This window comes from Serinus canaria, chromosome 15 (assembly GCF_022539315.1).
Source record: "Serinus canaria isolate serCan28SL12 chromosome 15, serCan2020, whole genome shotgun sequence".
In the NCBI taxonomy this organism is placed as follows: domain Eukaryota; kingdom Metazoa; phylum Chordata; class Aves; order Passeriformes; family Fringillidae; genus Serinus; species Serinus canaria.
This window is the reverse complement of record NC_066329.1, coordinates 1,251,200-1,263,955: the sequence shown is the minus strand read 5'-3', so window position 1 is coordinate 1,263,955 and position 12,756 is coordinate 1,251,200. Positions and strand designations below refer to the sequence as shown.

At 57.4% G+C, this 12,756-nt stretch overlaps 1 protein-coding gene across 6 annotated transcripts in view; it reads left to right on the top strand.

The window, feature by feature from the left end:
- OSBP2 (oxysterol binding protein 2) overlaps positions 1-12,756 on the top strand; it is a 93,972-nt gene that overhangs the window by 75,014 nt on the left and 6,202 nt on the right. For 4 of the 6 annotated variants that reach the window (XM_030233005.2, XM_050980456.1, XM_030233007.2 and 1 more), the window contains 6 exons: positions 3,925-4,123; positions 5,930-6,050; positions 6,898-6,964; positions 7,284-7,451; positions 10,172-10,417; positions 12,548-12,668. In XM_030233005.2, coding sequence (XP_030088865.1) covers positions 3,925-4,123; positions 5,930-6,050; positions 6,898-6,964; positions 7,284-7,451; positions 10,172-10,417; positions 12,548-12,668 — 922 coding nt within the window. The remainder of the gene's footprint in view (positions 1-3,924; positions 4,124-5,929; positions 6,051-6,897; positions 6,965-7,283; positions 7,452-10,171; positions 10,418-12,547; positions 12,669-12,756) is intronic. The other 2 variants (XM_030233006.2, XM_050980457.1) reach the window with 1 other exon arrangement.

Here is a 12,756-nt window from a genome sequence, read left to right as displayed (position 1 = left end):
TTCATGGCCTCCACTCCTCAGCCCCACAGCTCACTGGGGAATCACTTTTCCTGCACTTCCATCCTTCAGCCTGGGCTCTGTGCCCTCCTTTGGGCGCATTCCTCAAGGAGCCTCTTCCTGCTGTCCTGTGTCCCTGTGCCAGCCTCTCTGGGTTTGTGGCTGGGTCTTACAGCCCTGGGCAAGTTCAGCTGGAATTAAATTTAGCCACCTCTCCATGAGAATTTTATAAGCTGGATTGTGAGGTGTTGCTCCTGCTCAGTGGCTGGGATTGTTTGTACCTTGGGAACACCAAGGCAGGGGATTAATGCTGGGAATGAGTGATGAGCTGGGATATTCCTGTCTGAGCTCCTCATCCCAGTGCCCTGCAGCCCTTGTTCCATACAGGGATGAGTTTTGGCTCAGGACTGAGCTCAGTCGACAGAGACAGAAAAAATATCCCCTGGTCCCTGTTTGGTGGTGCTCCTACCTTCAGTGAGCATTCCTGTGGAACTTGGCACTGTCTGGCTGTAGGGGGTGTAAACCCAAATTAATCACTTTGATTTGCTTGGCTGCTGGTGGCAGCAGTGGGGGCTGAGTTTGGCAGATCCCTCTTGCAGGATATTTTCCCTTCTCCACCCCTGGCATCACTTCTCTCCGAGGAAGCAAACATGATTCTTGTTTGGGTTGATCCAAATCCTTTGGTCTGGGCTTGGATCAAGCCTTTGTCTGAATTGCAGAGGAAGAGGCTGCAGAGAGGGGTCCCTAGAGCCTTTCAAAAGCAGGGAATAGGCCCTGTATGTATCCCAGCTCCTAAATCCACATGGACACCATTGTGGGATGCAGCATGGACCATGCATTGTCCTGTGGAAGTTCCACAGAACGTGGTGGGATCTGTGGCCTCGTGAGGACCATAGTGCTCATCTTCTCAAAACCTCCCCACACTCTGCAACACTGACAACCATTCTCCATCACTTGGATTTTTTATATGGCTGTAAATGAAGCCCAGTGGTGCAGGTTTCCCTTTGGGATACAGCATGGAGTCCTCCTTGTTGCTTTGGGATGGGAGATTCTGAGGTGTTAGCTGCTGTTTTTCACTAGGATATTGATTCCCATCAGCTACTGGAGCAAGTTCTCCTCCCAGCCCCCAGCCCTGCCTCCCTGTAGCTCCTCCATAATTACCTCCTTTCCCCCTAATTCCCTGTTCCAGCCCATGTTAATTGTAGTAGGATAATTACAGGTGATCTCGTTTTAAAGCGCTCAGCCCCTGAGTCTGGAGCAGCTGGCAGTTCCCACCCTCGGTGCCAAACTGGGCATTTCTGTGCCTGCTGCCTGTGGAGCTGGACCTTTGGAGCAGATAATGAGCTTTGCTGGGATGGGAAGGTCATGGCCATATCCCATTACTTGCCCTGGTTTCATCCTCTTAGCCCAGTGCATCCGTGGGACACAGAGCCAGCGGCCGGCCCGGGATGGTGTCACTGGGAAGGGCCAGGGCAGGGTCCACGTGGGCTGTGGGCCATGGGTGGCTCCCAGAAGGATTTTGGGGTGGGGAGGACATGAGTTGTTTCCAGAGGAGGAGGTGAAAACCTTGCCTAGAGAATGTGGGGTCTGGTATGGCCCTCTGAGAGCATCAACCATTCCCCAGCACTGCCAAGGCCACCGCTGACCCCTGTCCCCAAGTGCCACATCCACATGGCTGCTAAGTCCCTGCAGGGATGGGGATCCACCACTGCCCTGGGCAGCTGTGCCAGGGCCTGACCACCCTTCCCATGTAGGAATTTTCCCAAAATCCATCCTGAGCCTGCCCTGGCCCAGCCTGAGGCCATTCCCTCTCCTCCTGTCCCTGTTCCCTGGGAGCAGAGCCCGACCCCCCCGGCTGTCCCCTCCTGGCAGGAGTTGTGCAGAGCCACAAGGTCCCCCCGAGCCTCCTTTTCTCCAGACTGAGCCCCTTCCCAGCTCCCTCAGCCTCTCCTGGGGCTCCAGCCCCTTCCCAGCTCCGTTCCCTGCCCTGGACACGCTCCAGCCCCTCCAGGTCTCTCCTGGCAGGAGGGTCCCAGAGCTGATCCCAGTTTTGAACACATGTGAGATGGAAGCACAGCCAGGAATTTGGTGGGACAGGACCCTGAGCCCTCCCTGTCTTCAGTGGGAAAAGCATCAAAAGGCTGGAGGAGCGGACACATGTAGGGTCTTGTCCCTCCATGTTCCAGGTGTATGTCAAGCAAAACCTTAAAGGAAAAACTTCTTTCCCTGCATAAGTCTCCAATCCTGTTCCTATCCAAGGAAAAGGTTTGATGAAGCACTGATGAATTGGAGCTTTTCTTGGACAAATCCTGGTAAAATCAGAGCCAGTCATGGAAGCTGAAGCCCTGAATTTTCTGCTTGACCAGGAGTTACCTTGATCCTCATGTGCCATCTGCAGCCCAAATGCTGAGTAACCAAGCAAGAGCTGGATGAATCATCTGTGGAATCCAAATAGCTGGAAACAGAAAATAAGCAAGGCCTGGGAATGTTGTAGTCTGTCAGACATCCAAAACTCTCTGGATGTCTTTGAATAGGTTTGAGTTTTTCAGCTAGCATTTATCCATTGGACTTTCTTGGTATGACAGAGAGTTGCACAAGCACAGTTAATTTCCCTTCACTCTGCCAGCTCCTGGAGAATTTCCATAAAAATCTTGTTTCCCTACTTTGAAAGATAAGAAGTTCAGTGTGTCCCATCTGGCAGGGATTTGGGGCGGGAGGAGCAGCCCTGCCTCCGTGCTCAGCTGCACGTGGCGCTGATGGCAAAAGGAAGCAGCGAGGCCACGGGAACTCAGGGTTTCATCCAAAATAGAAAATAACCTAAAAATAGAGCTGTGAGGGCCGGGCTGTCCTGTGAGGCCATTGTCTGGGATGAGGCTGTGTGGGACAGCCAGCGGTGTCCCCGTGTCCCGGCCCTGGGCGGATGTCCTGCTCCCGGAAAGCTCCTGCTGGGAGTGCAGTGCAGCTGGGCTGGGTGATGCCAGTCCTGGGGGGCTTTGGGAGGGGGGTTGGTGCCAAGGGGTTCTGCCAGCCTGGATTGCGGTGTCCCAGCTGTCCCCTGGTTGCATCCGGTTGCACAGGATGGATGCTGTGTGTACTGCAAGACTTCACTGTGTGTACTGCAAGACTTCACTTGGAGCGCTCCCTTGGAGCACTCCCTGAGCCCTCCTGCCCTGTGCCCTGTGTGTGTGGGGTCCCCATGGCTGGGGGCGTCCCCCAGGCTTGCTGGCGAGGGGAATGGGGGTTCTGGCCATGGTGGATGTGTTGCAGGGGCCAGGCCCTGTGCTGTGTCCTGGGCTGTGCAGCTCTGGGGAGGAGCTAGGTAGCCTTCCTCTCTGCCTCCCTGGAGCACAGGGATGGCTGGCTCCTGACTGGAGTGGCCCAGAGAAGCTGTGGCTGCCCTTGGATCCCTGGATGCGTCCAAGGCCAGGTTGGATGGGGCTTGGAGCAACCTGTGCTAGTGGAAGGTGTCCCTGTCCATGGAACTGGATGATCTTTAGGTCCCTTCCAGCCCAAACCATTCCATGATTCTGTGATCCTCTCCTGTCTGTCTCATCCAGCTTCTCCTCATTTGCTGATTTTGGGCACGAAGGTGCCACTCCAAGATCTCTGGGATTGGCTGAGGGCTGTGTGAGCTCCTGAGGAGCACAGCGGGCTCAGGGATGGGGACAGGGACAGGGACAGACTGTGGGCAGGCTCTGGCAGGCCAGGCTGCCATGGCCAGCATTCCGTGTTGCAGCCACCTCCTTGGGGGTGGTTCAGCTTTGGACGGTTCAGCTGCAGCTGTGCTGTGGATGAGGGGATCGAGCACAGCCCTGAGAGCTGGTAAAACCCCTCTGCTGGGAGAGGAGCAGGAGGGGCTGTCGGGGAGCCAGCCCGGGGTCCCTGCGTGCCGTGACACCTCTGGCTGAGCTGTCCCTTCCTGTGCAGGCCTGCCGCGATTTCCTGGACTTAGCCGAGAGCCACAGCCGGAAATGGCAGCGGCTGCTGCAGCATGAGCGGGAGCAGCGGATCCGCCTGGAGGAGACCATCGAGCAGCTAGCCAAGCAGCACAACAGCTTGGAGCGCGCCTGCCGCGGGGCACCCGGCCTGGCGGGGGGCACCGCCAGCACCGCCAGCACCGCCAAGGGTGAGCGCCAGCCTGGGCTGCTGGGGGACTGCGAGGGGACAGGGATGGTGGGGCATCCTGGGATGGGACAGGGCTGCTGGGGGACCAGGATAGGACTGTTAGGGCTGTTAGGGGATGGGACAGGGCTGCTGGGGGATCTCTGGGAGGGGACAGGGCTGCTGGGGGATCTCTGGGAGGGGACAGGGCTGGGAGGGGATCCTGAGATGGCACAGGACTGTTAGGGGATCTCTGGGAGGGGACAGGGCTGCTCAGGGATTTCTGGGATGGCACAGGGCTGTTAGGGGATCTCTGGGAGGGGACAGGGCTGCTCAGGGATTTCTGGGATGGCACAGGGCTGTTAGGGGATTCTGGCCGTGGGACAGGGCTCTTAGGGGATCCTGGGATGGGACAGGGCTGCTCAGGGATCCTGGGATGGGATGGAGCTGCTCAGGGACTCCCAGGATGAACTGGGATGTTCCACTCAGGGACCCTCAGGATGAGACAGAGCTGCTTGGGGACCCCTGGGATGGCACAGGGCTGTTCAGACACCCCTGGGATGGCACAGGGCTGTTCAGATACCTCTGGGGTGGATCAGGGCATTCTGCCTGGCTGCTCCCAGCGAGCTGGCAGCCATGGGAAGGGTGCCCAAGGCAATGCCCTGTATCCCCATGGTGTTTTTCTAAATGGTTCCCATTATGCCATAATTATTCCTAATTGTCCTTGCTTAGGGACTTGGATGTCCCCAAGATTCAGATGCAGAGAGGGCTGTGTCCCCAGCTCCCTCACGCTATTCCAGGCTGCTTTGGGAGCTTTAACTCGTACTGGTGGGCACATCTGCAGGTGCTGGAGGGCAGCCATGGCACTGGGAAAAGGCTCAGGGTCCCCTGAGTTGGCTGCGTGGGGTGGCAGTGGAACAGCCAGGACTCGTTTGCAATAAGATCCAACAGCTTTGCAGATTCCTGCCAAATGTCCTTCCCCCAGGGCAGCGTTAGTTACAGCCACAAACACTGCTCATAGTGCCGGGTCTTACTTTTAAAGGAGATACAGACCTGAGGGAGAGAGCAGTGGCTGCTGGAGGTGGGGGAGGATGTTGCTGCCAGGCACTGCCCTCGTTCCCCTGTGGCCTCAGGGGAGGTTTAGTTTGGATATTGGGGAATATTTCTTCATGGAAAGGGTTGTTCAGCCGTGTGCCCGTCCCTGGGGGTATTTAACAGCGGAATGGAGGTGGCAGACGCGGGTTGGTGTGGCTGGGCAGCGCTCGGGAGTGGCGGGGCTCGATGTCGAACCCATTCTGGGGGCAGCTGGGGGAAATGGCTGCAGGGACAGGCACAGATCCGCCCGGGCTGGTGACCCTGCTCCTCTGGAGAGCGGCAGTGAGGCAGGGAGCGGGATTGTCCGGGCTGGGCCGGCGGCAGGGCAGCTGCCCCGGGACTCGGCCGGCTCCGGGAGCCGCAGCCATGGATCCGTCCCGGCTCAGCGGTGTTTGGGAATGCGGGGCTGGGAAACCTCTCCAGCATCACCTGGAACATGTGACGTGGTTTTCCTCCTTTCATCCAAACCGGATTTCCCGGCAGACCGGGCGGTGCTGGAGCGGAGCCACACCAGACGGGGGCTGGGCAGGCCCGTGTCACCCTCAGGCGGGCTGGGGACATTTTCGGGGGTGCTCCCGAGCACGGCAGGGTGGCCTTGTGTGCCCGGGCTGGGGAGCAGGGCACATCCTGGCTTCTAGGAGCTGGAAATCGGTACAGCATCCTCGGGGTGTGGAGCGGGATGCAGGGGGGTCTGCAGGGGAGCAGCAGCACGGGATGTCTCAAAGCCTTGTGCCAGCAGGGAGCGTGCAGTCTGCCAAAGGAGAGGCCAGTGATGAAGATGAGGAGACGGAGTACTTCGATGCCATGGAGGACGCACCAGCTTTTATCACAGTAACTGCAGACCCCAAGCACCACAGGTACCGCCCCCTGCCTGCCTGGGAATGCGGGAAGGGCTGGGAAGAGCCGGTTTTCCCTCAGCAGCCCCTTCCACGGGGTCGTTCTGAGGGCATGCCCTCAGACCTTCCCCAGCCTCTGTCCAGAGGTCTGTCCTGCATCCTGCTGCTCCTGCATTCCTGGAGCAAGGCTGAGGGTGGCCCCCAGTTGTAGTGAAGCAGGGGAGGAAGGGCAGGTGTCAGGCAGTGCTGTGGGAGAGCTGAGTCTTCTGCCCCTCAGCTGATAGGAGCAGGGAGGGAGATCTCTCACAGTGTTGGACAGAGGCAGGCACCACCTTGCCTTGACAGAATCATGGAATCATGGGATGGGTAGGGCTGAAAGGGGCTTTAAAGGTCCTCTCATTCCACCCCCTGTCATGGGCAGGGACACCTTCCACTGTCCAGCCTGGCCTTGGGCACTGCCAGGAATGGGGCAGTCACAGCTGCTCTGGGCACCCTGTGCCAGTGCCTCCCCACCCTCACAGGGAAGAATTTCTTCCCAATATCCCATCAAATCCTGCCCTCTGCTCTGTCTTCAGACCTGCTCTTACTCCTCCACGGACACCTGGGCTGGAGGAACCTGTGGTCTGACCCATGGTCACATCACTGGGCTTGGTGACAAAAGCAAGCCCTCAGGGCTGCAACTGAGAATCCCTTCCTGAGCATCCTGTCCTTAGAATCCCCTCCTCACACCTGTGCACAGCCTCTGTCACCCCAGTTCCTTCCTGGCAGTGCCCTGGGGGGGTGCAGGAGATGCTCTGAGGGGTGCTGCACCAGCGCTGGGTGTTCCCTGCCCTTCCCTGTGCTCCCCAGCTGCTGTTCCTCCCCACAGGCGTTCGGGCAGCAACCTGAGCGGGGCCAGCGAGGGCCACCCCGAGGACTGGAACCTGGAGGACAGTGTGAGTTGGCTGGGCAGGCTGGGAAGGGTGGTCCTGCTCGGGTGAAACCAGGGGAGAGAGGATGATTGTGTTCATCTGGGTCCAGATGCTCTGTGGTGGTTCCTCCGTGAGTCACAGATGTCAGCAGGCATCAGCATCCTAAACATTCTCCTAAAGGAAGCAGGAAGGTGTTGGGGAACAGTAGTGCCCATATTTCTCTGGAGAACAGGCTTCCAGCAGTGCTCCTCAGGTGTCTCCTGGGCTGCGGTTGCTGTTCCTGGGAGCTGCTGGGTCTGGTTGGGTCCAGTTTAAACCTGAATTCCTTCTGTTGCTTCCACAGGTGTTTGAGAGCTCCAATCAAAGCAGCTACAATGAGTCCACAGGCAAAGATCTCCTGCCAAGGAAGAGGAGAAGGACTCGAATTCCTGACAAACCCAACTACAGCCTTAACCTCTGGAGCATCATGAAGAACTGCATTGGCAAGGAGCTCTCCAAGATCCCCATGCCTGTGAGTCTGAGTGTCCCTGGCACCAGGGCTGGCACAGGGCATGGATTTGGGCAGCTCTTGGCTGTGCAGAGCTTTGGGTTACAGCTCAGGATGGTCCTGCTGATTCTGTGGTGGCACAGCAGCCCCAAGCAGGGACAGAAGATTGTCACCAGGGACTGGATTTTGTGCTGGCAACTGCTGCGTGCTTATCATGGAATTGTGGAATGGTTTGAGTGGGAAGAGACATTAAAGTTCTTCCAGTGCCACCCCCTGCCATGGGCAGGGACACCTTCCACTATCCCAGGCTGCTCCAAGCCCCATCCAACCTGGCCTTGGGCACTGCCAGGGATCCAGGGGCAGCCACAGCTGCTCTGGGCACCCTGTGCCAGGGCCTGCCCACCCTCCCAAGGGAACAATTCCTAATTCCCAATATCCCATCCAGCCCTACCCTCTGGCAGTGGAAGCCATTCCCTGTGTCCTGTCCCTCCAGCCCTTGTCCCCAGTCCCTCTGCAGCTCTCCTGGAGCCCCTTCAGGCCCTGCAAGGGGCTCTGAGCTCTCCCTGGAGCCCTCTCTTCTCCAGGTGAGCACCCCCAGCTCTCCCAGCCTGGCTTTCCCTCAGAGCATCTCTGGTGCCTCCTCTGGACTCTCTCCGGCACATCCCTGCTCCTGGGCAAGCTGGAGCAGAGGGGACATTGCCCGAGTGTCCTCTGCATATCCAGCTGCTGCAGAGGCATGGAGGGGAGCAGGACACTGTGAATCCCTGAGGATTCATGAGGAAGGGACCCTGCTGGTGGTGATTTTTTGCCCAGTGTGATCCAGGACAGGACACTCAGGGCTCAGCCCCACCTGCACCAACCACAGCAGAGCTGGGTTCTACCCCAGGGGCTCAGAGAGCCTCTTTTTCCTTACAGAGAGCAGCTTTTTGGTGAAGGAGGTGCTGGGGGCAGGTTTTGGGTGCTGCTGGTTCAGCCCTGGGGGCAAAGGCTCCCTGTGATGGCCAGAAAGGGTTTGCTGGGGGGTCTGTGTGGAACAGCCCCCACATGGGCTGCACAGAGCCTATTCATGGTCCATCCTCTGTTGGGTAAAGAGCAGGGAGCACATTCCAGGGGCTGGGATGCTGGATTGGTTGTGTCCTGTCTCTTCAAACAGAGCCTGAGTGAGAGCTCAGAGCTCTGCCTGAAAGTGATGAGCTGTCACTTCCTTCTGCTATTTCCAGCTGGGATGGACAGCCCAGCACCATCCAGTTCTGCAGCAGCAGCAGATCAGGGCGTGATGGGCACAGGAATAAGCTCAGGATGTGACATCCCAGCAGCTGCTGGTGCCTGGAGAGAGAAATTTATACTTCTCCTATCAATCAATTATCCTGGGAGCTGCTCGAGTCCAAACCTGAGGGCAGTGGGGAAGAGAGGAGGTTTAGATTCAATATAAGAAAACTTTGTTCCCCATGAGGGTCTGAGGCCCTGGCACAGGGTGCCCAGAGCAGCTGTGGCTGCCCCTGGATCCCTGGCAGTGCCCAAGGCCAGGTTGGACACTGGGGCTTGGAGCCACCTGGGATAGTGGGAGGTGTCCCTGCCATGGCAGGGGTGGCACTGGATGGGCTTTAATGTCCCTTCCAACCCAAACCATTCTGGGATTCTGTGAAATCTTGAAGGAACCCACAGTCCCTATGAAATGAGAAGGAAGATCCTGCCAGAGATGCACCAGGATCCACCCCACAAGCTCAGCTGCATGTGGACACTCTTTGGGGAGATTCCTGATGAATTAAGAGCATTTTTGATGTTCTCTGAGGTTTTCTGAGACCCATCCCCTTCCTGGGGATGTGATGGACTGACAAACCCCTTGTGCAGGCAGCTCCTTGATTCTCCTTCTGAGTGAACAAACCTGCAGCACTGAAAAGGAGAAAAACAGTTGTAGGAATTTGGAATTTGGGTAGATTCATCTTCTTCCCCCATAAAGGCTTTTGCTCCCTGTTGCTTGAGCAGAGCTGAGGATGCAGCTGCTGGCTTTGTTCTCTGCATCTCTCCCGAGAATTATCCCAAGTGATTTGCTCTTTATGTGGATTTGATGCTGCTCTTTCTCCCCAGCTCCCTCTTTCTCTGATGCTGTAAGATCCCTGCCACTTGCAGGCTAAATCCCTGAGTGGAAAATCTAAAAAAAGCTAAATCCTGGAATCTGGAGTTTGTTTTTCCTACTATGAAATATTTAACTTGGCTTACAGAAGTGGTTCTCCAGCCATCTGCTCCTCTTAAAATATATTTCTTTGTTTTGAAATGAAACTAAAAAGGCAGAAGACCTTTTGTGGCTCTGTCTTGTTTTCAATTATTTTTTAATTTCAGTATTTTCAGAGCGAAAAATAGAGGTGTTGTCTTGGGACTGGAGTGTCAGGAGCATGGAGACCCCAAAATGGGGCTTTTCCAGGTTTTCTGGGCAGCTGGGTCACCTGGCACACAGGGATGGAGGTGATGAGGGCAGGCTGGGGAACAGCACATCCCTGTCCTGTGGCCAGTGGGATGCTGGCTGGGAGGGGGCTGATCTCATTGTTGAGGCTCATTTTGGGGTCAGGGTGATTACCTGGGCTGATCCCTGATCATCCCATGGGGCCATTGGCTCCCCCACACCCCGAACTTTGGTGCTGCCTGGCACAGATCAGGGAGCAGAGCAAATATTCCCTTTCCTTTATCTTGGAGGTGCCTCTTGGGGATCTCTCCTGCTTTCTTGACCCTGCCTCATGCCCCTGCAGGTGAACTTCAATGAGCCCCTGTCCATGCTGCAGCGGCTCACGGAGGACCTGGAGTACCATGAGCTGCTGGACAAGGCAGTGAAGTGTGAGAGCTCCACGGAGCAGATGTGCTTTGTGGCCGCCTTTTCCGTGTCCTCCTACTCCACCACTGTCCACCGCACTGCAAAGCCATTCAACCCCCTGCTGGGGGAGACCTTCGAGCTGGACCGCCTGGAGGAGCTGGGCTTCCGCTCCCTCTGCGAGCAGGTGAGCCCTGGGCTCTGCCATCCTGCTGGGGGCCACCAGCAGCACCTCCCTGAGCCTTCCGTGGGCTCTTCTCCCAGAAATGGGATGGGGACAAGGTGGTTGGTGGAGTCCCCACCCCTGGGGGTGTCCAGGGAAGGACTGGATGTGGCACTCGGTGCTCTGGGCTTGGTGACCAGGTAGGGATGTGTCTGGATTGGCTTGGCCCTTTGTCCCCAGGTTTGGAACAGTTGCTGTAGTAGTGCCAGGCTCTGCCACCAGCTCCTTGCAGGACACCCAGTGGTGGACAAAGCCCTCCCTGGCAGTGGGTACCCAAACTTGTCAGACACCTGTGGAGCGCTGACTTGAGGCAGGATGGCGCCTTCTGTCAAATCCCATCCCATCCCATCCCATCCCATCCCATCCCATCCCATCCCATCCCATCCCATCCCATCCCATCCCATCCCATCCCATCCCATCCCACCTGGCCATGCTGAACCAGAGCCCAGGCTCTGTGGGGTGTGGAAGTGTGACCCAAGGAAGGTCCTGCAGTAGATAATCCCCAGAATTCCTGGCTCTGCTGTCCCTCCACACCCCCAGCACTGTGGGCCCAATGTCACCCAGCTCTGCATGTCTCCAGATGGTCCATCCCAGCCTGGGAGCCATCCCAGTGCCTGTGGCTGCAGCAAGGTGGGACACTGCCAGCCACAACCTGAGCCCTCCTGCCTGCCAGGGTCAGAGGTGGCCTCAAGCCTCAGCCACCCCGGCACTGTGTCACAGAGTTGTCACAGAGCTCAGGTTCTCCCACCTCAGCAGTGCCACACCTTCACCTCCCCTTGCCTGGCAGCAGTTCCTGGCCTGTCACCTGGCTTAGCCTGGAAGTGGATGGATCCATCCCTTAGCCAGCTGCCACCCTCACCTTCTTGGGGTACAGCTGGAAGCCCTGGGTAGGGCTAAGCACTTGGCACTGCAGCCTCATCCCAGCTGCAGTGCCAAGCCCAGGGCTACCTGTCCCCCCTGGGTACCTCTGACCACATCTCTCCCAGTTCTGCCTGTCCAGTACTGCTGGACACCCCTGACTGCATCATTCCCAAGCATTCCCTGTTCTCATTCTTTCATCCCCCTTTTCACCACACTTCTTCTTCCATCCCTGTTCCCTCCCACATAAATAACCTGCCTGGAATTGCTTTCTCCAGTCAGTCCCAGTTTTCCTCTGTTTGTACCCAGATTTGATATTCCTGACCAACTCTAGCCTCCTTTCCCACTGCTCTGAATTTTCCTTGGTGCTGCCTGTGCTGCTCAGCCTGCCAACGTGCCCAGGCAAGCAGTGATAATCCAGTGCCTGAAATCCAGTTATCCAAATAGGATTTCCTGCTGCTGGTGCCTGGATTTAATGGCGAGGCCTTGGCCCTGCCCGTGTGTGTAATCCTGAGCTCGGGGCGCTCAGCCTGTAATTACAGCAGGGAAATCATCCGAGCTCCGGGGATCTGTGGGTGCCTGTGCCAGCCTGTGCCACGGCTGAGAGCCTGCTGAGGACAGGTCTCTCTGCCTGGGATATTCCTGCTCCTGCCTTGCTTTTGGGCAGCGTTTTTTCCAGGGCAGGGCGATGTGAGCACCACCTCTGACAAGTCACTCAGGATTTAGGGTTCTGTGTCCACTTTTCCAGCCCGGTGTGTGTGTGTGTGTGAGGGAAAAGCCAGTCTTGCTGTGTGTTCTGGACCAATTGTGGGCCTGTGTCCTCTGGGATTTCCCAGCTGCTGTTCCACTGGCATTACTGGGGTGCCAGCACATCCGTGTTTCTCAGCCAGGATCCCAGGAAAGCAGGGCCATGTCCTGGGGTCAGGGAACAGCAGCAGCTCACAGCAATGGTTGCTCAAGTGAAGATCTCATGGATCATGCTTTGAAATGAGCCTGAGCCAATCCTGGCAGGATCCTGGTGTGTCTCCCTTTGCTGCCAGGGCACTGCATGGGGGTGCCCCCACTGCCCAGGAGGGGATTGTGGTGTGCAGGGGCACCCTTAGTGCCAAAGCTGATGTGGTGCCCAGGGCCTGGAGCATGCTTAGTGCTGAGCTGGTGTGGGGCTGTCCCCTCTCCGAGCACTCAGCCGGGCTCTGTGGTGGCCGTGTCCTCACGGGCTGTGTGTCCTGTCCCCAGGTGAGCCACCACCCCCCAGCAGCCGCCCACCACGTGTACTCCAGGCGAGGGTGGACGCTGTGGCAGGAGATCACCATCGCCAGCAAGTTCAGGGGCAAATACCTCTCCATCATGCCACTGGGTAGGTGGTGGATTCTGCAGTTCCCCGGCACTGACTGGCCTTGCACTGCTCATGCAAAACCCAGCAGTTAAAGAAACTGCTGCCTTAG